General features: G+C 38.7%; 2 protein-coding genes across 6 annotated transcripts; one reads left to right on the top strand and one right to left on the bottom strand.

Moving 5' to 3' along the window:
• Positions 1-1,841: 1,841 nt before the first annotated feature.
• On the bottom strand, positions 1,842-6,427 carry tex47 (testis expressed 47). 2 transcript variants are annotated; one of them, XM_068736743.1, is made up of 9 exons: positions 6,288-6,427; positions 4,673-4,745; positions 4,078-4,181; positions 3,942-4,006; positions 3,625-3,703; positions 3,299-3,427; positions 3,065-3,212; positions 2,845-2,905; positions 1,842-2,072 (listed from the first exon to the last, which is right to left on the bottom strand). In XM_068736743.1, exons 1-8 carry the CDS (start codon positions 6,390-6,392, stop codon positions 2,868-2,870), a joined length of 741 nt encoding a protein of 246 aa, XP_068592844.1. In that variant the 5' UTR covers positions 6,393-6,427; the 3' UTR covers positions 1,842-2,072; positions 2,845-2,867. The 2 variants fall into 2 exon arrangements, with proteins under 2 accessions (XP_068592844.1, XP_068592845.1); XM_068736744.1 differs by lacking the exon at positions 6,288-6,427 and adding an exon at positions 6,081-6,164.
• Positions 6,428-7,070: 643 nt separating this feature from the next.
• Positions 7,071-22,145, top strand: ndel1a (nudE neurodevelopment protein 1-like 1a). Of its 4 annotated transcripts, none has more exons than XM_068736835.1 (10): positions 7,071-7,149; positions 8,643-8,739; positions 13,243-13,396; positions 16,155-16,303; positions 16,958-17,094; positions 17,273-17,446; positions 18,359-18,453; positions 18,586-18,731; positions 18,929-18,963; positions 21,133-21,222. In XM_068736835.1, exons 2-10 carry the CDS (start codon positions 8,654-8,656, stop codon positions 21,138-21,140), a joined length of 984 nt encoding a protein of 327 aa, XP_068592936.1. In that variant the 5' UTR covers positions 7,071-7,149; positions 8,643-8,653; the 3' UTR covers positions 21,141-21,222. The 4 variants fall into 4 exon arrangements, with proteins under 4 accessions (XP_068592936.1, XP_068592935.1, XP_068592934.1 ...); XM_068736834.1 differs by having other exon boundaries at positions 21,130-21,222; XM_068736833.1 differs by lacking the exon at positions 18,929-18,963 and having other exon boundaries at positions 21,133-22,145.
• The last annotated feature ends 1,945 nt before the right edge of the window (positions 22,146-24,090 follow it).

The raw sequence follows: 24,090 nt of genomic DNA, 5'->3' as shown, positions 1-24,090 counted from the left end.
TTTTTTAATTCTTTATTTTGCTTGTTCCAACACGTCACTGCAGCTACGTGATGCTACGTTACATTTAATGGAAAATTCAAGATGGCCTGTGTGTCATTTCATATATTTACAAACAGTGTTTGATATCTAAAAAAACAAAAGTTGGGATCTTGTTAATAATTTAAAATAATGTTCTGTTTGTTTGCAGAATGTTTGTCCACCTGCAGCTGTAATGACGGAACAATCACATGGTCCAGCCGGGTTTAAGAGGTTACAAGAGACTCTCGTCACAACGTGACTAAACACAAAGATCTACATGGTTATTCCGCCCCACATTATAAATATGATAGATGTTATTATAAACAATGGAAAATGTAAACGTTCAGGGGAATTACAGGACGGTTTCTAAAAATCTAGGGCTGCAACTAACAATTAGTTTCATTATCAATTAATGTGCTGATTATTTTCTTAATGGTTTGGTCGATAGCTCAAGAAAATATATTTAAAAAATACATTAACGATTAATCAAAATTATCAGAAGTTTCTTATAATTTTCTGTCAATCAAATAATAATCTACTAAAAGTCTCGGCTCTACTACAATTCATACCAATTATTCAATCAGATCCTTCAGCTGAGTTCAAATCACGACAGTCATGAAATGCTATCGCCGGTATTTATTATTTTAATATTTAAAGAAAAACTTTTTTCTGTGCTGAGGTGAATGGTGTGTCCTGTCTTTGTCTGGATTTCTGTGTTACAACGTGCTGCTCTTTGTTTTTGTACTAAAGGGTTTCGGATTAAGGATTGTACAGAATCCATAAAACACAACTTTATTAACAATAAGCCTGTCGAGCAGAGACAGCCGGGTGAGAGACAGTTTCCCGTATTACAGCTTTTGCTAGCATGCCCTTTGAGCACTGACATACGAAGGCCTTTTTTTTTTGTTTTTTTTACACAAATAGGTGGAATGTATCGGTGATAGATGACGTTCACCTCGTCGGTCGTGATGAAGGGGGATTGTGTGTGTTGTGGACATAGTTTCAAGTAAAAGAGGGTGGTGGGGTATCTGATAAAAAGTTATGACCAATTTTGGGGAGGGAGGTTGGGGGTCAGGGGTTGTTTGATTCGACATTGTCCTGTGTGAAACTCAGCAGCATGCTTTTTTAACCATGCCTATGAAATATGTCTCATCTTTGGTCCTATATAAATGTGCTTGTATTTATTTTTTATAAGTGAATAGATCAACCTTTATAAAAGAGGAATAATTCCGTGCTGCCCTCGAACCATTTCTTAAGTCAAACTCTCCATCGACAGTTTGTTTGAAAACAATCATGATTTTTACAATTTTTCTTCTGTGTTCCATTAAAACAGTACGATTTCACCTTATTTATCTATAGCAAATATAAAAAGCACATCTGGCTCAGAACAGAGGCCACTGTCAGGAAGTCTATCGGCTAACATGTTGGGAGAGAAGACTGCTTTAAAGGACTAAAATGTGACTTTACACTGAAATCATACCGCAAGCAAGAACAAAAGAATCATGCTGAACAGGTTTGTTTTTACTCGTACAGTTTGTAGATTACACTGTGGTGCATGCAGCCATTGCAATCCAATCATCCTTATTTTTATTTTTTATTTTTTTCTTAAGTAATGGGGGCCAAAATAAAAAAGGGAACATGTAAGTGATCAAGGAATCTTTAAAGTTCTTTGTGTCAAACTGTTGTGATGCTGTGGACTCTTTAAAAGTTTGGAGTGAAGAGGAAATGCCTTTTTCTTGGACACGCTATCTCCCGGTTACCAAGAGGAACACAGTGTAAAGTAAGATAGAAATAAAATTAACCTCATCCGAATGTTGAAACTATTAAAAAACGTTTTTTTATATTACTTGGATTTTCTGTGCTTTTGTTGTGAGCGTGGCGTTCAATGTTATTTCATTAAAAAAACATTTGGAAGAGAAAGAAGCATTTTGAACAATAACAAAAAAGAGAACCCAGAAAAGTGCTACAGTATTTTTTAAATGTTGGTATAAAACTGTTGCAGCGATTTCTTCTTCAGTCACATCTGAGGTGCTTCAGTGAAGGCCGAACACATTCTGCAGAGACGTAAAACACTTCATTACGTCTCTGAATTGCGAAGTAAATCACAATTTCACAAGGTGTCTTATGGTGACGGCGCCGAAATGCACCCGAAATGCACCCGACATGCACCCAACATGCAGACCTCTGTGATAAATGTTCTGCTAAACATCAAACCCTAAATCCTCAAACATACAGTGGTCATGTTAAAAACATGTTGTGCAAATATTCATTGGAGCATGCAGAGAGAAGTGCAGTAGGAGTCTGCAGTCATGCTAACAGCTCTGCGAGGCTGTACTGCAGCCACCGCAGTGCTAACAGCTAAGTGCTAACATGCCGATGTTTAGCAGGTGTAATGTTCACCACGTTCACCATCTGAGTTTAGAGTGTTAACATGCTAATAGTTGCTAATTAGCACTCATTAAAAGTACAGCTGAGGCTGATGGGAATGTGGTATTAAAACATAGATTGTATGAGGAGGATATGAATGTATGTATGTTGTGCCACTAATAGCTAAAAGTGTCAACCTGCTGGGGGCGCTACAGGAAAAAAAAGTCAGAGGATCACCAAAGTAATTTAGATTAATCCTCTGGGGAACATGAATGTCTTTTCAAAAATAATAATAGATAGATAACGAAGATAACGTCAGGACAATCTTCCAATAGTTGTTGAGATATTTCAGTCTGGACCAAAGTGGTGCAGCGATACATCGCTAACCCTTGAGTCATCACCATAGCAAAGTATAATGTAGATTACACTAATCTATTCTATAATAATAAGATTCCTTACCTCTGACATTTTGTCCAAAAAGGTTAAACTGTAGTGAGGCAGCTGCTTCGTATGACGTGTCCTGTGAAACGATCAGAGTATATAACATAACATTCTTTCTTTTCCACGACTTGATTCATTGCAGTAATCAACAGAATTATCACAAAGTCACTAATATATTCTCATAATAATATATGTTGGATAACTCTCTCAGTAAACACCTTCACCGTACGCCTCTTACCGGCGTTCATGGTGATGTTTAACGGTGAGTTGTACATCTGCAGGTGTCGTCGAGGAGTCTGGAGCTCGTCTCGAGTCAAAAGCTTGTTGAGAACCGTCTGAGAGACGATCAGCTCCGGAGCCTTACCCAGCACTGACCCAGGGACAGCCTTAGAAAGTGTACATTCAGAGAATAAAAACCTTTATTTTGTGGTCATAAAAACCAGTTAATGTATATCTATAAAAGTAAACTCACCTTAGATACTTCAAGGTGTTCACTCAGTTTCTGCAGCGCTGACAGGACGCAGCAAACCAGAGACTCTGTGCTCTCCTCCTCTTCCTCAAATCTCTTCAAGTCGCCGGCCATCTGATCTGCCTCGAGCACCTTCAGTCAACGACATCAAACACTCAAACAATACTCATGCATACAGATTATAATTCATGAGGAAAACTTAATGAATGCTTCTGAAGGCTCACGGAGGAACACCACATGACTACAACACTTTAATTTGTCCCCCAGCTGGATGTGCCTCAAGTTAATGAAACCCTCAAAGACCAGAAGATTAAAAGACAACTACAGACCTTGTAGCTCCACTGTTGGAACAGCCTGCTTTGAGGGTTGTGTGCCATCAACACAACCTTTGGAGCTTCCATGAGGGCACTGACAAGAGATGTAGAAATAATGTGTATGGTTTCATAAACAGTATCAAACAATAACAGGCTGAATGTTCTCTATTCTACAGTGACAACATGAGCATGTATAGGGACATAGTTACACATGTAAGAAAACAGAAACAGAAGTAAGTCGACAGTGATAATTGTTGACCGGTGATTGAAATCAAACTTTGGGCAATTATAATACAATAAAGAAGAAAACTTCTACAAGAAAGCATCATTACCCGTCTGGCTGTTGTTGCATTTCTGTGAGGTCTTTCAAAACAGAAACCAGGACGTCCCTAGATGACTGGAAGAAAGAACTTTAAGTGCACGATATCACACTTCACATCTTCTTTATAGACAAACAGTAAAACTTACTTCGATGACATGCAGCAGACAGGACGGATAAATCAACAGCAGGCCCGTCATATTATCCAATATATACCGTTTGCTGAGCTGAAAGTTGAGTTTTTCGTAATGAGCTGTGTGGAAACAAACAACAGGACAGCTTGTTGCAGTAAACTGAGAAAATGAGTTGTCAAAACATAGCCGCAGCATTTTTACTGGGGCTTTTATTGTGGAATTCCTCGAGCAAGAACCACAAAAAGCTCTTACAAAGAAGCCCAACAGACTCATTTACACAAAGAGGTGTGAAAGCTATGAAAACGAGGGAAAGAAGACAGCCATTACCTGCTCTGATGGCAACTGCAACACATTTTTGTGATTTTAATAGTTGGAAAATGTATGTTTCTCTGTATATTCTACCGTTTGGTCAGCAAATAGAGCAGATCAATACATTTATAACATGAATTACCATCACCCTTTCCCCTGAAGGATAACTGGATTAATGGTGATTGGTTCATTGATTGGAATGAAGGGATCCTGTCAAATGGGAAAAGCACTGCCCTGTTTTCAAGCGTTGAGCTATTGTGCTCTCGCTGTTTGTAGCTCTAAAGGTAAATTGCTCGCTGACCTCCCAGTTCTGTCCTGTCAGCAAGATTGCGGGGGAGCCGAGCAATCAGTACCAGCCGCTGTAGCACGATCCTCTGTAGATGAGACCATGAAGGAAAGTCTTAGAAAGACCTGCAGAGTGACAACAGGACGTCCTACAGAGTGCTCTGTCACATATTACACACATACAGGTGGGAACATGGATCATTTCAATGAATATTGAGTTATTTGACATATTACATTCTTAGATCTTAGACTTCAATAGTGACACAATTATCTACAACTACAATAATCATCTGTAATTTTAAACAAACCGCATCCTCCTCCACACCCGTCCTCTGTGCCATAAGCTGGTGAAATAAACTAGTCCCAGTTTCCTCCTCTTTCTGATCTTTTGCTTTCATTTCGTCCATCTTTCTTTCTCTATAGGTCCGATTCCAGCCCTGAGTGAGTGGAGCCTTAGCGAGCTGCGAGCCTTCAGTGTTTATACAAGCTTATATCCTAGAAACCTATTGTTCTCCCGGTATGCTATAAAACAAAGCCTGCTGCACTCTGATGCAATTAACAGGTATATGTTGAGAAGGCAAGAGCCAATCACAGGCCCGGGACAGCCTCGTATTTCAGGTAATGGAAGCCAATAGGAGGAGGAAGTGTTGGTATGGGGACGGCAGAGGACACAGAATTAAGAAGACAAACTTTATTTAATCTAAAGCTTGTTCCTTCACATGACAAGAGAACTGATTCGAGGGTAAATTATACATTTCTGATTTGAAAAATAATATGAAATCTTAATTTCAATGTCATCTAACCCTCAGAGTGTCTTCTTCACTCATTACTTGCATGTTCACATTTGCTATTAAATCTAATTAAATGTGATCCTTCTAGAAAGATAACTTTCATTCAAATATGGGGTCAAAAGTTACGAGTGTAAAACGCTGTTGTGCCATAAAAAAACAGACTTTTATGCTCTTCCAAAACACCCATGAAGCATCTTCGTTAACTAGGTTATACACCAAAGCACTAATATATATATATATATATATATATACACACACATACATATATATATATATATATGTAATACATGTATAAGGAGGATTATATTATTATTTATAGAATAAATAAAAATAAAATAATAAATCGGGAAATAATTGAATAAAAAATAACTAAATTAGGCCAAAGGAATTTGTCAAATACATATATACATTTTGTGAATTTTTCTATTTCTGTACATATTTATTATTTTAAAATCATGCACATTTATTTGATAAGTTAGGCTTTTATTTCTTCACTTCTTTCTTTATTATTCAATCTATGTATTTATCGAGTCATTTCTTTAACTATTAATAAAGCTGTATTTTATTTATTTTATTTTATTAAATCATTTTATTTCCAGTTATATATAGCTAGTTGTAACGTGCTATACTTACCAATTTCAATGTAATATTTTGTATTTGAGAGACGCTGTCATAATATTTCATAAAAGAAGTATTCCACAAGATCAATATGGCTACTTTAATGTTTTTTGGCCTCGTCACATAACTCTCTCTCTTCTTTTGCGGCGCACTCTGATGACGTCATCTCACATCGCCGTTAACTCCCGTTATTGTTCCACAGGTATCTTAACGTGAACTAACCTCTCTCATCTCCCCGTGAGACACATCGAACATGGTCACTGAGCTGCTGTCTTCCTCCTCACTAGCGTCTACTCTGTTTCTTCTGGTTTTCTGTGTAGAAGCCATGATGCTAAAGTTAGCTTAGCTTTAAGTTAGACCTGCTGGACTGTTTGGATAGAGAGAGAGAGGGGGGTGGGGGGGATCTCTGCTCTCTGTGGGTTACCACGGTAACGCGTCATCAGAAGACGGACCCGTACACGTCACTGTACAGTTCCAGTAAAAATAGAATAAATAAAGAAAAAAGGTTCATAAAAATCCCCAAAATGCTCGTGGTAAATACAAATTATGAGACATTTAAAGACAAAAATATATTTGACTTTTTTTTATATATATATATATATATATATATATATATATATATATATATATATATATATATATATATATATATATATATATATGTATATATATGACCAGCAGGTGGTGCTATTTTAACTGCAACAGTTATTGCTCGTCGTCATGCGCAGTTTGTGTGCAGCAGTGAAGCTCATGAACACAACAGAGCAAGTGAATACTGAGGAAATCCACCCTAAAATATGTTCGCTCTCACTGTGATATTTAACAACTTTTTACTGTAATTATCCACCTTTTTTTATCCCCAAGCTAGAAATCCAAATATCACAGCTGAATATTTAACATTTTCAATAAACCTGAGCCCCACACATCAGAAGTGATAGTATTCATATTTAGGGTGTATTCTCCTTTAAATGCCCGCTGAGAGGAACCAGCAGAGATCATCTGACATCAGAGACGGTCGGCCTCAACAGCTCACATCAGCGGGCAAAATGGACTGATAAACACTACTGTTTGGGGCGATGTTCAGGTACTAAATACAATATAATTTATTGCATTTTATCTTTGTTTGCAAACCAGTAAAGATATAAAACACTAGAACCAACATTCTGCAGGTCGTTTGCTCGTTTGCTTGATGTCAGGATATTTATATAAATATCTTGTATATTTATATAAATTATGTAATTTATCATATAGATTACAGTATGGTCAATGGTCAACAGGGTCATGCATTAGGCTGATATCAGCATGTCTAAAATAGTCAGATTTTCTATTATAAAGCTTTCTTAGTTTACACCTGTACTTAATCCACCCATTAAATCATAGAATATATTAATTTTATTTTATAAAGTCTTAGTCCAACATCAAGCTTGTGCAGTTTAAATGGCTATATGAACTATATAATTGTGTTTTTTAATTTAAAATAGCCCACATAAAATGGCCTGTGTTGCATTTTCCTCTGCTGTGATAACATTTGAGTTTTCCTCTATAGGCTTCTCTTTGAATCTAATGTGAAGCTGAATTATTCAGTGGGATCACAGAATGAGATTTTTTACAGTAGAAGTCAGTGACTGTAAAAGCAGCCATGCTCTATTTATGGTTATTTGGAATGGTGTGTGACTTAGCTGTTTAATTCAGTTTGTATCTCCTCGGCCTCTGTGTTGTTGTAAAGTGTGTTTATTGAATGTCCAGAGGACTCACATGCTTTTTAAACGTGATGCTGGAGGTCAGCGTTGTTTACTGTGACACTCTGTGTTATCTTTCTCAAACCATACCTTTTTAAACCTCACTCACCATTCTGATTCAGGTTCACTGACGTTTTTTGGATGCTGGAATTCAAGTGGATTTGAGGATTTGTGCAGCACTTCAAGGGCTTTATTGGGGGGGGTTTTAAATGTGGAAATTTGTCTCTCTACATTTCCATAATTTTCCACAACATGCCTTGGTGCTTATTTTAGATATCCAAGTTTTGTCTGTAAGATATATATATATATATATATATATATATATATATATATATATATTAAAGTTGAAATTATCTTTTAAAATGAACGAGGACTTTCCGAAATCTTACTGTTTTCTTCTGTCAGATTTTGGTCGTGTTCCCATCTGCTCCTGCTCACGACTAGTTTAGTGTTCAGGGGTTCAGTTCTTGTTTCCTCTCCAGTCATGAGTCGGTGTGATGATGAATGAGGCTCCTTCACGTACAGATACCTCTGGGATTTACTTTAGTATGTAGGTAGATCAAGGGCTTTTCAAAATAAAGCTAGTGAGACACATTTTCAACTAAGTTACAAATTTGTAGTGTTGTATAATGTGAGACTGCTCTTATTTAATGCCAATATAAGATTGAACTTATGGAAGGGCATTAATCAAATGTAAAATGCTGTTTTGTTGAAACTCTGTAAAGTTCACAGCTGTGTCTGTTTTTGTGGACTAAGATTTCAGGCCGAAATCTGAATAAATAAGGGAGTTTGTTTTGGTTTCAGAATCACTCTTGTTTTCTTTTTCACTCCTCTACAGATTTGTTTGCCATGGAAATGGATATGACACCAAAATTCTCCTCAAAAGACGAGGAAATTGACTTCTGGAAGACTCTTTCTCTCAAGTACAAGGAAAGGTACGTAAACTGGTCCTTGTTCTATATGTTTGTTAGCAAGACTCTAAACCTAAACCATCAACGTCAAATTGCCTGAGTAGCAAAGGCCAAACTATGTTGTACAATGCTGTACAAATATACAGCATTGTTGAGAGACGGATAAACACGTTATTGGTTAGGGTCTTTTTTCATGTTAAGAGTAGAGCCAGACGTATATTTTAGGAATAATTGGCCAAGTTTAAGCCCCATTTTTCATCTTACTGGATAATTCTGATCAAAACCCCATCACTTATCTGCTTGTCTTGTTTGCGACACCAAAGCCATCCTACAGATATGCCTAAATCTGTTGCGTAAACTGCGGTAACTGATTTAAAGTCCAGCTGAAATCAAACCTTGTTAAAAGCAGTAGTATTTATAAGCGGTGACCCCAAATAGTCGATTATTCAACGATTCGAATCCAAGCAGCCTGATTGGATATTCAACGTCTCACAGTCAAATCTTTGCAGTGAAGGGAAAATGTGGTAATGATACAAAGAATCACTCATAAATAACAACATGGCTATTTAAACATTTAAAAAAAAGACCCCCCCCCCCCCCCCCCCCCACACACACACACACACACACACACACACATACACGACAACCCATGCTATCCATTAATCTGAAACAACAGCTAATGTCAGCCAATAATGTTGTTTTTACGAGTTTTCTATTGAAACAGATGGATCAATGAGCACAAAAAAGACGCAATTTGACAATCAGTGGACTACAGACAAGACTTGACCGATCAGATTCGACTATGTACAATCTTAGTCGGGGATGCATGTCATTTTTATTATTATTCAGAGAAAGACCAACTCGTCAGAATATGATGTTCATAAAAGGCCCATTGTTTTTGGACCATATCCATTTGAGGTGTTCACATTCATAACTGGAGCGTTTTAAGAGTTTTAATCTCATAATGTTGTTTCTGATTATTTTGAAGATATGTGTGTCCTTCTAGTGCAATGCATGAATACATTACTGAGGAAAACAAAAATTTTACAGCGTCAGAAGATTTCAGATATTGTCTTTTGTCCTCGTACGCAATACGCCAAAATGTAGACGCACCGGTTTGTGATCTGGGTTAATCCCTTTAGTTCAACAGTTCAACAATAGGGGTTTTCCAGCTTTGTGGCCACAGTTTGTGTTCATGTTTTTCTGCAAGACAATACCGCTGTACACAAAGCCAGGTCTATAAAGAAAAGGCTTTGACAATATAAGAACTTTATTGATCCCACATTGGGGGAATTCAGTTGTTACAGCAAAGGAATAAAAGTGATGAGGTGATAAATAAAAAAAATGAGGTAGGATTAAAAAAAACAACAAGACAGAAATACAAATATTACATTTATACACCTTCTACTCATTGATGTTAACTTGACTGGTCTGCACAGAGCATACAGCACCTTTGGGATGAACCAGAACTACATTTGAACCACAGATTGTTCCTCTCAGATCACGAGCTCTGATAATAACACTGCAGTCTCTTTGTGTCTGTGGGAACCACCTCAGGAATGTTTGATCTGCTATCTTGTCTTTGTTTCAGTCATCCATTCTTACTCTTTCAATCAAAAGCCAGCGTTGGAATATCCAGTGACAGGTTTTTTTATATATGTGGGCTGAGCAGCGAAAGCTCCAGTGGGAACCTCTCCCTATATTTCCCAAAGCAGCGGGCGGCTCATGTTTCACATAAAAGACTCTCATGTCCCTTTGTCCTCACGTCTCATGATGGTTATATAACGACACAGGCTGTTACTCAAACATCTTAATTATATAAAGGCGGCTAAAATCAAATTTGCTGCACCCAAGATGAAATCTTATCTTTCAACACGTCACCTGATTGAGATCGAAATCGCTGTGATAAAGGAAACCAAGTCGGGCCGACACCCGCTTATGTAAGAGCCTGTAGACAATGACATTCCTTCAAAGTCACGGCTTCAAACATCCTGTTTGTGTGTGAGACATACAGTGTGTGATATAAGTGTTTTTCTTCTCCTAATCCATCTTCATCAGCAGCTTTAACAATATACAGTATTTACCTTCTATTATAAGACTGTAAAGTTACTGTGAGGAACTTCTCAGTTTAGTCCTGATCCTCTATCAGACCTCCATCAGTAAATAGACCATCAGAGAGAAGATGGTCTGTTTCTATATAGTCATTCTTATTGCTCGTCATCGATGCCACCGGGTCGGATTCTGGTGAAACCAGATTAAATCATTCAGGTTCACCAGAAACTCCTTCAGCTCAGACTCCAGCAGAGACCGGTCCACCGTGGACAGACCCAGATCCGGCTTCACTGCTGCCTTGGACCTGCAGTCTGGAGCTCTGGAGGGAGGAGGAGAGCTCAGCTCCCGGCAGCAGCAGCGCCTCCTCCTCCTCCTCCTCCTCCTCCTCCTCCTCCTCCTCCAGGAGCAGAGCTTCTCCTCTCTGGGAGCCAACACCGACACCACGCTGCTGGAGACCCAGGACATATTGCTAGACCCGCTGGAGGGAAGGGAGGCACGGGAGAACCAGAACCAGGACTGAGAGGGGCAGACTGTCAGACCCTGCTGCAGTAAAATGAGAGGTTTTCTAAAGGGAGTCTGGTACTCAGAATCACTACCACTTTAGTCCACAGGGACCAACAAAATTAACACTGAATGAAAGTACCTTGCAGTAAATTTAACTGCATTAAATGTGAAGAACCCCACAGAATTAGAACTGATTGAAAAGCACTTGTGCATTTACTCGTCACAAAATTGTCGTGAAAAGTCAAATTCAGAGAGTTAAAATGAGCATTTTCATCTTGTGAAATGTTCTTCTTGCTGAGGATTCCCTCCTACTAACTATTCTGATGCACTGGAACTTGGAACTATCTTGAATAAAGAGTAATAATTGAAGCGGAAGCACTAGTCTGCAAATAAGTCACAGCCAAACCTTTTCCAAGTAGAAGCAGTTCAAAGCGAGGCCGAGCATTTCCACAGTGGGCTGATCACAAGCGTTCATAATTGGGTTTTCTGGCTCTTTGCCACCTCCAGCACTTTCACTCGTATGACGGTTGCCATTTTTAGACTGCTGGCTCTGTGAGTCCGTCCAAGTGTGTTCATCCGTGGCCACATCCACAGACACTTACGTAACGAGCACTTTGTGGTAAAGCCGTTCAGTGATCACATGTCCTGTGAGGGTGAATGAAACGTCAGGGATCAGACGAACTGAATGCACACAAATGTCGCTCAGTCAGTCTATTTTTGTACGTTGTTAGATGTAGAGTATGTCGAGTCGGTTTTATTTATATGCCTCAGAGGGCTTTACAGTCTGTACAACATACAACATCCTTGGACCCTTAAGGAAAAACTTAACCAAAAAAATACTTAAAGGGTGAAAAATGGAGGAAACCTCAGGAAGAGCAACTGAGGAGGGATCTCTCTCCCAGGACGGACAGATGTGCACTAGAATAGTGTGAAAATCAATCACCATCCTGGTGAAGAAACCTCACAAACATAATAAAAAGCATCCTGACTGGAAACAAACTGTCATGTGATGTGCACGACCCAGGACATGAGGGCTCTAAACGATTGGTACCCATCTACCAAGCATTGGTGATATTGGTGACAAGAGGTGCCTGCGAAGAGCCTTAAGGATGTTAAAAGACAAAACCCACCACAGCCACAGCCTGTTCACTCTGCTGCCGTCTGGAAAGAGATAACAGAAGTATCAGCTGCTGATCCACCAGACTTCAGAACAGCTTCTTTCCTCAGGATGTGAAACTCCTGAATTCATCTTCCACATATAATATCGTTTTTTTGTGTTTTATGTACCAAAATGGGACTACAATCTGCATGTCGTTGCGCAACCCTGTTAGAAGTAACCTTGTATGCAGTTGGCCAAATTAAATAATGTGAAAATACATTTAAAAAATAGCTAATGTAAATTAGCAAAATATAGTGAATACAAGATGAACTGCTGTAAAATGTGGCGCATACATTCAGGTCCAAAGATCCTAACGACTCAAGTGATCCGCTGACTTTTCATTTTTCACCACGAAAGGATCAAAATGTCCAGAACTCCATCACTCAAAAGGCCAAACTCGGAGCTTCCAAATCGTGCTCCACAAACCAATGGCGTGAAGATGGACATCTGATAATAGAAGAATATAAAATTGTTGTTTCTTCATGCTTGTACTATTTTCTAAAGAGCTTTGACTGGTAATTGAAAATGTTGGATAAGATTTGTTGTTAAGGAACGTAAATATAATTACTTAAAGAAATATATATTATGCACATAGATTGAAAGGCTATGACAAGTACAATTGACTTAACAGCAGCATACTGTAGGTGATTGTGAATATCAGGTCTGAGTCTGTGGAACATTATCTGGGTCAGAGCTCCAGTGGCCAGATCAAATATAGATAAACATAAGTAAAATGGAATGCATGGCGACCTCTTTCTGTCTGCACTCTGTTCTCTCTAACGGGCTCCTCCTCCTTTTGTGTTTGCCCTCAGCTGCCAGGAGGCCCGGGAGGAGCTGCTGGAGTTCCAGGAGGGGAGCCGGGAGCTGGAGGCCGAGCTGGAGGCTCAGCTGGGCCAGGCCGAGCACCGCATGAAGGACCTGCAGTCTGAGAACGGAAGACTCAAGAACGAGGTCGACTCGCTCAAGGTAACGGCAAAGTGATCTGTGTCTCTGCAACAGTGGACTCGAGGTCGCATCCTCTCAGGGTGATGTCTTACACAGTATCGATGAAGAAGAAGAAGTGCCGATAAAGACATTGCTGTAATCAGTGACTGACAGTATAACTAGTCATTGTTTCTTGTTTATGTTCAAATATCTATATTATGAGAGAAAATATCAGTTTAATGTATTCAAACTGTCAAGAGACTGTGACTAACAAACTGACGTAATTTCAGCTGTTGCCAGAACTCAACTTGCTTTCTAGGATTTGTAAACAATAAAAAGAGAACATTAGAAATAGTAGAAAAAGAGAAACTAGAAGAAATTGATGTGATATGGAGGCACCATGTTAGTCATTAATTTAAATAGGACTTATTTCTATTTATGTATGTGTGTGTATATATACACTATATATATATATATATATATATATATATATATACACGTGTGTATATATATACGTGTATATATATGTATATGTGTGTGTATATATATATATATATATATATATATATATATATACGTGTATATATATGTATATGTGTGTGTGTATATATATATATATATATATATATATATATATATATATACGTATATATATACATTTATTCACTTGCCGTCAGTTTATTGTGATATGCGTGCGATAAATATGACAATACAGCAGGCTAGCTTAGCTTAGCACAAACACTGGACACAGGGTGGCCAGCGTTTATTTGTCAATATGTAAGAAAATCTACCAAAAAACACCTCTAAAGCTCATTTATTAACACAATCTCATTTGTTTATGTGGCGCCTATTTGCTTGACAACTAGTCCTTTTTAAAAGAGACGATTCCCTTGAGATCTGTGAAATCATGACGCGCATTTTCCACAATCTGCTGACATTTACTCAGATGATTACTCAATACTCAAAAACCCAATGAAAACCTCACTGTGCTGTAAACTCTGAACCAGGCCAGTACAGCGTGTCTTTATATTTACCCTTGAAATGAATATTTGATGCATGTTTTTATTTAATATCACCACTCGTCCTTGAGTGCTGTCTCGTGGGAGAAGCCGTGAAGTCTCGCTGTAACAGCTGCCGCTCCCCTGGATGCAGTACTTTTATTTATTGTTTTTAAGTGGACCTGCAGCTCTGCCTCTCTGGTTACATGTCACAGGTCACAGGAATGTTGAGATTAAAGCAACATAACAAAAATAACGGCTGATAAATTGTCATCCATGCCTCCATGTGCAATCTAAATGTAAATCTCACCTCAGGAAGGTGCTGATGTACCTCTCTTTTTCTAATTTCAACGCTGTCCTAAGCTGGCTGTTTACTGACGCAGCTGATCTGTGTGACTCTCATACATAATGCATCAGGTTGTGTCTCTCGCTCTTATTCTCGCTCCATAATTACAGAAAGAGGCGGGAGGCTCATTTTTGCGTCCATGTTTCCAGCAGGGATGAGATGTTTGTGCCAAAGTGTCTGTCAGGTTTTACACAATAGTGATAGTTTTCGCAGCGATATTTTTTTTTGCTTTCTGGACATATGTTTTTATTTTTATTTTCATGATACAACACAGTTAGCTCAGTTATATGGTTTCCCCACTGATGTTAGTCTTCAGTACAAACAACAAATTTTCAGGAAACGTTTTTTAAGAAGTCATCCATGTGAGACGCTAACCTCGTGGTCGGCTGCAGAAATACCTCATCCCTGCAGCACTTTATTGTAGACAGCTTAAAGTACAACGCTACGGTGGCCTTGAGGTGCAAAGCGTTAAAACACGTCACACAACACGACAGCAGCATTAGCGAAAAACAATAACGTTTCACAAACAAATCAAGAAATCTGAAAACACAATTTTACAAAACAACGCATCACAGATAAATCACCAGGAAACACGATGTTTTAGAAAGCACTAACAATTCAGAAAATAATTCAACATTTTATGTAATGTAATGTAGAAAACACAATATTTCAGAAAAGACAACATTTCTAGGACTCCCCCATCTTAGTCGATTAGTTGATTAGTGACTAATCTGCTGTTATTGCTCTTAATCGACCAAGATTCTTTAAGCCAATTAGTCGTTTTTTAATGCTTTTTTTATGCTAAATGATTTATTTCCAATAAACTTTAACAATCATCTAAAGTGATACTTTTGTGTGATTCTTTGTGGAGAAACTCACAAAGAATCAACAAATCGATTAGCCGACAAAATGTAGTGATGGTTCTTTGGTCGAGGACAGCTCTAGACATTTCACAAAATAAAGCAACAAATGAGAAAACACAAGCCTGGAGAAATAATGTTTTGAACGTGGTTTTCTGTTTCTGAATTCTCAAGACTTTTTTTGTGTGCGTTTTGCGCCTCAAAGCCACCGTACGAACATCACGGCACGACATAAAATATGTCTAAACTGTTTAAATATTTCACTGTCACGCTACAGGGACGAGGCTCAGAGTTAAAAGAGGGCTGTGTGGCTGCAGTCAGACGCCTCAGCAGCAGCAGATGTAGGTCAGACAGTCGAGCCCGCCGGTTCTTATTGAGCTGATTGTCTCGGAGCTGGTGGATATTTAGGTCACACTTCCAACAGAGGGGGAAAACGAAGGGAGCGATGAAAAATAGATGATAACATGTAGGTGGTGAGCGTGGGGAGCTGCTGAATCATGTCCCGACATGCAGCTCCCGTGTCCTAGATTAAACACATGTGATCAATAACGTGCTGCCTCTCTTCATCCTGTCCTCCTCCTCCTCCTCTTCCTCAGGAGAGGTTTGAGCATCAGTACGCTCAGAGCTACAAGCAGATCTCCATGCTGGAGGACGACCTCGGGCAAACACGCAGCATCAAGGAGCAGCTCCACAAATACGTCCGAGAGCTCGAACAGTCCAACGACGACCTGGAGAGAACCAAAAGGTCTGAATGGGCCCGCCAAAATAAATCACTTTTCATTCTTGAGAGTTTGATGTTCCTGAGTAGCATGTGATCATGTTTTATGTGTTGCTAAATAAAGATTTATTTCTTTTTTATAAGATGATAATACAAGATAGAAAATGTTATATATGTTTTATTCACTTATTCAAACAGGCTTTGTTACATTTTTAATAAAATGCAACCAATGCAAAGTATATCCCTGGTTAGGCTTTTAAACAGATCATATGATTTTAAAAAACAGACTGACAACTACTACAAACATTAACTGAAACAACAGCAACTGAAAACAACAATTAGGAACAAACAACATGGAAGGAAGTTATGTATGCTATGTAAAAGCTCATTTTTACGCCTCACTAATTAAATATTCATTTATTTGTATTATAAGGATAGTACAGTACAGACAATATTGTGACCAAATCAGCTCCTTTGTGATCCCTGATTAATGTTTATGGAAATTTAAAATTAGCAAATGGGTCAAATGCGATTAATATCTTCCCCTGAATTGGATTAAAATCAAATACTGCAGATATTGATCCCTTATACGTACTTGAATAACTGGTAATAAATAGATAGGACATGCAGGATATCAGAGGATATTTAATCAATGTTGCTTCCTCTTTGACTCTCTCTCAGAGCGACCATTGTGTCTCTGGAGACCTTCGAGCAGCGTCTGAACCAGGCCATCGAGAGGAACGCCTTCCTGGAGAGCGAGCTGGATGAAAAGGAGTCGCTTCTGGAGTCTGTGCAAAGATTAAAGGACGAAGCCAGAGGTGATTATTGACTCGATCCTTTTTATTATTTTACAAATGAGCCACGCTGTCAATCACTCTCTGCAGCTCATTAGCATACAGCTGCTGCTGCAGCTTTCCCACAGACTTTTAGTTTGTGTACTAATCTGATCTCTGGGAGGAGCTACAACACATTTATTTATGATTTTTTTTTTAATAGACATGCGGCAGGAGCTCGCCGTACGAGAGAGGCAGTCGGATGTGACCAGGATGTCGGCTCCAAGTTCGCCCACACAGGAGAACGAGAAGATGGACACTGCTGTTCAGGCCTCCCTCTCTCTCCCTGCAACCCCACTGAGCCAAGGTCTGGACAACGCCTTTGCCAACCCAACAGGTAGCTGCAGCCTGTCTTCCCTTGAGTGATTTTTTTTTTTCCTCCTCTCATATTGCAAGTAGTTCTTTGTCAAAAATAGTTTTTTTTTAAATGCATTTTTCATGTAACTGTGTCTACTGATGAAATAAGGAGCACTTCTGGTGCTCTCTGAGGGGGAAAAAGTCATCTTAAAGGGGAGAAAATTAATGTTTTTGACTATTTTTTGGGTGTAGCATAAAATAACAAACATTTTCAAACACTCAAGAGGATGGTTAAGAATAAAAAGCATTGATAACTTTGACAATCAGTTATTATTGGTTTAATTATTCACGTGAGTGGCTGGAATTGATTTCTTTCACTTATTTTTTTTTATGCCACACCCTAATCATGGATGAATGCATATTTATCCCTCTTTAGAATGAAATGATTTATTGTCTCAATTAATTTCTGCTGGATTGGTTTGATGGCCTTTTAGGGAAAGTCCAGGATTAAATTTGCATATGCTTGTTTGTACACATTTTGTCGGGTTGGGTGTAAGATTGGAAGGTGAATATAGAAGTTACTGAACATTGTAGTAAGAATGTAGTGTCTGTTTATCTGCAGAGAGAAAGTAGCTAGATCTGGTGCAGAGCATTGCTTCTCTTAGACATTTAAACTTAATTGTTTGTACCCATCTGCAGACAGGCTGTGCACAACATCTTCTTCTTTACAATGTAGTTCATTCTAGTTACTTTCCACCATTTAATTTGAATGTGTCACATTTTAAAGATATGAAAGATGGTCATTTGACACAACGCCTGTCAGAGGTAACGTCTGAAATGTCATTTTGCGGCTGACTGTAGAGTAAACTACTGATTGTTTATTTGTAGGGAGACGTTAACGAGTGAATAAGATGTATATTTAATTAAATTATAAATATTTGTTCTTGTACAGCTCTGTCAAACGGTTTTGGCAGCAACTCTCCGTTGACTCCTTCTGCCAGAATATCGGCCCTCAACATCGTCAGCGATTTACTCCGGAAAGTCGGGGTGAGTCACTTCCTGTTTCCGGTGATTGAAGTGATTTCTTTCCCTTTTCTCCTCCTCTACATCACAAGCGTGATGTGGAAAAGTCCTCGTCTGTCCTTCATCTTTGTGTTTATGTTCATGTCTCCACCACAGGCTCTGGAGTCCAAGCTCGCCGCTTGCAGGAACTTTGCCAAGGACCAGAAAGCCAGGAAGGCGTACGGTCTGGACAACAGCAACGCGCTCAACGCAAACACAACCAACTACTCGCAATCGCTGCACACGTCGTATTATGACAAAACGTGAGTGAAACCAGAAAACCCACCCGCCTTTTGCTACATGTTTCATCTCTTAGTAAGAAGTGAGGGATGAGTCATGAGGAGAAGTTTGTAATTCCAGTCCCATGTGTTTGCCTTAGTTGTGTTTATGATGGTAAAAGGTAAAATGTGTCTGACGACTGGAGGAGAATCTGAGACCTGTGTGCGTTTCTTCCCAGCAGGACAGAGATGGTCACGTTCCCTGCATTGATTCTGGGTAATCGTAGCTCCTCCTGTTACCTGAGTGTGTCGGGGAGCGTTCATGCATGCTGCTGGTGTTTCTAACAAACCTCTTTTCCCATTTGGAGCTCGTAGAAATAACCATGACTGTGGGATAGATGGTGTCCACTAACTGTACTGGTGGTGGAATTTTACCCGCTGTCCTTTTAACTCTAAGCTGAACGAATAGATCTCTTGTCCTACTAGTGTGAGTTATTTATGCTTTGTTTTTGGTCCTAGGTCTAACCATTAACTTTAATTAACAAGGTGCATTTTAAAACAAACTGAATTTATTTTGTAGTCCATCTTAGAAATGAAGTCGGGAACGTTTGTCAGAAGCCTCAAGGAAGAGAAACTTGATGACAAAAATTACATTTACTCACAGAAGCTGACAAAAAAAAGTCAACAAATTAAATATTAAATAAAAAGACCAAAACCAACAGTGTGTTAATGGTCTCTCAATATTTTCTGACTTCCCTGCCCTTTCTCATTCGTTCCCACTGAAGATACCAACCTTTTAAATACAAATATATAGTTTATTTTAAGCTCTGAGAGGCTGTAAAATTTACACCAAACATGGAGGAATTACCAAAGTAACCAGTATTCATCTTCTGGGGACCATGAATGTTTGTTCATTCAGGGAAAAGGACAGAGTGTGTGTGTGTGTGTGTGTGTGTGTGTGTGTGTGTGTGTGTGTGTGTGTGTGTGTGTGTGTGTGTGTGTGTGTGTGTGTGTGTGTGTGTGTGTGTGTGTGTGTGTGTGTGTGTGGCGAGTCAGAATAAACTACAGTGAGTGTGTTCATGGTGATGAAGGAACAACAGTGAGGCTCATTGATGACTCAGAGGAAGAGAAATACAGAATAATCACCAGACTTGAATCCTACAGTATTTGTACGTTCAGCTCTGTTTCCCTCTGCTCGTGTTGTGGTGTGCAGAGACACTGACGGTGTTCAGTGTCTCTGCACATTGAGACGCACAGACAACGAGGTCATTGTCCTTCTGGTGTCAGAGGAGGTTTGTTGTGTTCACCTTCAGGCAGTTCTTACTGCGATAGAGGAAGATGTGATGAGAATAGAGGGTTGAACCGCCGTACTCTTTTAAGTACTGACCAAATTGTTTACACATTCATTCATCAGATATTCCCTGTTCTAAAACAAGGAACTATATTTCATTTTATTTAACACTCATTAGCAGTTTTCCATATTTTTATGAATCATAAAAATGAATTAAGATGCCTTATCTTCCATGAACTAAGGTTTCAAAAGAGGAACATGTGTTGCGTCAACACTGCCATGGAAAGTTTTCAAACTTTTCCAGCCCTAAATTTAGAATGATCTATCCTTCATTCATACTGAACGCTCCTTTAGACCGGAGTCATGACTCTAAACCAAACAAAGAGATACTGGTCATAGTTGAACTATTGCTCACAGTGGAAACCAGTTTAACCAGTCGGCCAGACTAACTTTGCAGCTTCTTTTTACGCTTTTAAGTTCCATTTATAGCAACAAATGCATAACTTTGTTTAAAAGACGTCATCTCTGTGGAGGAGCTGCAGCGTCCTCTTTGTGTGAAAAGATGATGATGATGAGTTCATAATGAGGAGGAAGAGTTTATCTTGCATTTCATCGTTGTCCCTTATTATGGGAGATCAAATCTGCCAGGAAAAGAAAAGTAAATGGACTAATCATTGTATTGAATTTTTCATGTTGTAGTTAAATACATATTAGAAGAGTGAAGGTCTGCTGACTTTATTAGCAATGTTAATTACAAAAATTCTTAAGAATTTTGGCAATTCATTAAATAAAAGAGATGCACTTGTTAACCCAACTGAAAATGATTTGTAATTTAAGTTTATGTTCCCTTTTTGTTGAATTGTTTAATCAACTGAAACTATTTAGTTGAGCTTGGAGGGTCATTATCGACCTCTGCCTCAACTTTATTTGTTTTGTGTAAAACTGTATTTCATAATTCTGACCTCCGATGAGTATTGTTCATTTTTTGTCTCCCCTAACTTTTCCTGTCAGAAATGAGCTTCCATACTTTTCAGCTTGTTTCATCATTGCTGCTTTAAAACAAGTAGCTTTCCTTTAAATTAAATGGAGGCTTTGATCTGTAGCCCATCAGTGGTTGGTTATTTAAATGGAACTCTGTTATGTTTTTTGCAGCAGGACCGTGAACGGACTGAAAGCCGGCGCCCTGACAGCCATCACGGCTCCTCCTGCTGCCTCCTCCCCGGGCTTAGTGCCGCTCGCTGTGTGACGGTAAACCCAACACACACCTCCTTTAAAAAAAGAAAAGAGGGAGGCCCCACACAAATACTGTAAAACGTTATTGATGTACTGTTACTCCGGGCCCTCTCTGTTGTTCTGGGTCCCTGTCTGTATATTCCATGTGCTACTGTATCTGCTGTTTGCTCACTGGCTTCTACAAAGATCTGCTCTTCACATATTTAAAGATCCCTTCAGGAGCTCACCCTGATTTGTAAAAATGTGTGCGCCATATTGTCTAAAAAGGGAAAATATTATGCAATTAAAGTGTGTTTTTTTTTCTCCACTACTTTAACTAGCAATAACTTCAGTTAAGGTCACAGTTAAGTGCACTCGGAAGTAACCAATTTAATGGAAAATAACCAGTTTAATGGGTTTGCACATGTGCAGATGTCCTGGATAAATGTGTGCCACATGGCTTCCATCAATTATTGATGTCTTCAAATCGTCCAATATGTGAGGCTCAGAGGGTTAATGTTTTAAACGTTATCTCTGCTGGTTTTGGCTTCTTACTGTTAAATCGTGACCCTCGGATTTGATATTTGCTCTTTAAAAGAAGGGAAGGAGAGTCTTTGAGTCTTTGTAGTGAGTCAAACACACCGTCTTTCCTCTGGACTGTGTGACATGTGTACAGTATTGGTCATATTGATCGTTCTCTATAGACAGCCAGTTAAATGATGCTGTCGTCGTGTTCAGACCAGCGTTCCTGTCTTCTGTAGTCAAAAGTGTTTTGTTCTGTTTTTAAAAGCTTTTGATTTATAACTCGACACTTTTTCACACGAGTGAAGCACTCCGACATCGTGTGAACTCAATTTTTTTTTTTCATGTGCAATATTGCTTGTTTGTTATATTTTGTGGGTTTAATTTATTTGAGATTTCTTTTACGGCATGTTTTAATAAAATGTGTAATTAAACTTTGGCAGCAGTCGGTTTGAATTTGTTTGTGTTCGACATGAAACTCAATCAGCAGCCGTCTCTTTGAGAATGAAAAACAAACCAGTTCAAAGTCATATTAAATCAATAATGTAACCGACAAATTACTGCTGACTTAACGTTTCTTGTCAGGGATTAGACCTCTAACAAGTCTGAAGAGTCTGCCATCTGCCCAATGCAGACGACAGGAAGGAAAACACGTGTGACCATCTAAAACTCTACGTTGTGCGTTTGAAATGGTCAGAAGAAGAAAAGCATGTTTGATTTATAGTTAAGGAGGTAAAACAGCAGTCTGGCCCTTTTAAATTAAATGATCAACACTGCCCCCTGGTGGGTTACAATGTAAGCACAAGAAAAAGGCAGCTGATTTTAGCAATTTGGTCATTTAATAATTATTCATGTCTCAAAACAGACACAAAATAGTAGATTACAGTTATTATTCATGTGTGTGAGTTATCCAACATTCATCGGCCGATGCTTCATTTATCGAATAAGATTTATGCAAGACTTCCGTCTTGCACGACCAAAGTCTCCAGTTCACAGAAGTGTCCTGTACAGATGTCTCTAGTACAGATGTCTTCAGGCTGTGTACAGGAAGTTATTTATATGTACTGTAGTTTCCACATCCGTAGAGTCTTTAGAGTTGTGTAGTACAGCAGGGAGGTCATTCACCGCTGCTCCCTCCTCTCTTCTTCTTGGCCACCTCGTCTATCTGCCTCATCCTCCTCTCCAAGACCTCCAGCCTCTTGGCCTCGTTGCGTTCTCGCTCCTGAGCCCGGAGCTCCTCCACATCCTGGAAGAACCTGTGTCTGCATGGAAGAAGAAGAAGAAGAAGAAGAAGAAGAAGAAGAAGAAGAAGAAAATGACAGAAGGTTTAACTTAAAGACAGCAGTGATTAATGTAAGACACAGATATGCCCTTAAACTAATGAGTCGATCAATAGAAAGTAAATCAACTATTTTGATAATTGGTTAAGTGTTGTAGACATTTTTGCTGGTTCCAGCTTCTGAAAAGCGAGAATTTGCAGTTTGATTTTGTCTTGTAATATATATTAATAGTTAACTAAATATATTTTAGTTTTGGTCTGCTGATCAGAACAAACAGGGTATTTAAATATGGTTCTTTCATCTCAGTTTGGAGACTACTCATTTTTTAGAGTTAAGGTTCGATCTCGACTTAGGTATTAACCAGACATAGAGGGTTAAATAAAAGACACTGCATTATGGGAAGTGTAGGATCCAGTGTATTTGGAGTTTAATCCATGCATTTCCATAGATTAACTGTCAGATTGTAGCCTGTGCTGCATTAATGATGGTCATTTAAAAGAAAAATTTGTCCCTGAACAACTTCCTATAAGATTTATCAATCGAGTAAATAATTAGCAGATGTATCCATAATTAAAATAGTAATAAGTTGCAACCCTATTTTGTTTGTTTTGCTCGAATATATAGTTTATTTGGTGTCATTAACATTATACCATTGCTAAATACACACAAATACTGTCTAATATTGCATATATATTATATAGTATAGAGTGATGTTCTTATACACATTAATGCAGTTTGTAGTTCATAGTATGTAGCTGCGGATTACTGATATCTGTATTTTTGCATTTTAATTTATCAAGATTAATAAGGGAATAAGAGGGGAAACACTTCAGACACATCAGAAGACACTGTAGGTTTACAATGCATGATTATCTTTTAATATTGTATACTTAACACTTCCAGGAGACAGTTAATGCAACCACAACATGCACTACATCATAACTTGCCTGTTGAAGAAAGCGGTGGCCAGTCCCACAATCAGCGTCCCAAATAAAATGGGTTTGGTTCGACGCTTCACAGCTGATAGTTGGTGTTGCTTCATGACAGCTAAAGTGTAAAGAAACAGCTACAGGCCGGAATATAAACAGTTTTTAGCTGA

Source organism: Cebidichthys violaceus, unplaced genomic scaffold (genome assembly GCF_023349555.1).
Source record: "Cebidichthys violaceus isolate CVI_PGR_0920_01 unplaced genomic scaffold, fCebVio1.0.p SCAF_72, whole genome shotgun sequence".
Classification (NCBI taxonomy): Eukaryota; Metazoa; Chordata; class Actinopteri; order Perciformes; family Stichaeidae; genus Cebidichthys; species Cebidichthys violaceus.
The sequence above is the reverse complement of the archived record's forward strand: the minus strand, read 5'-3'. Positions and strand labels throughout refer to the sequence as shown.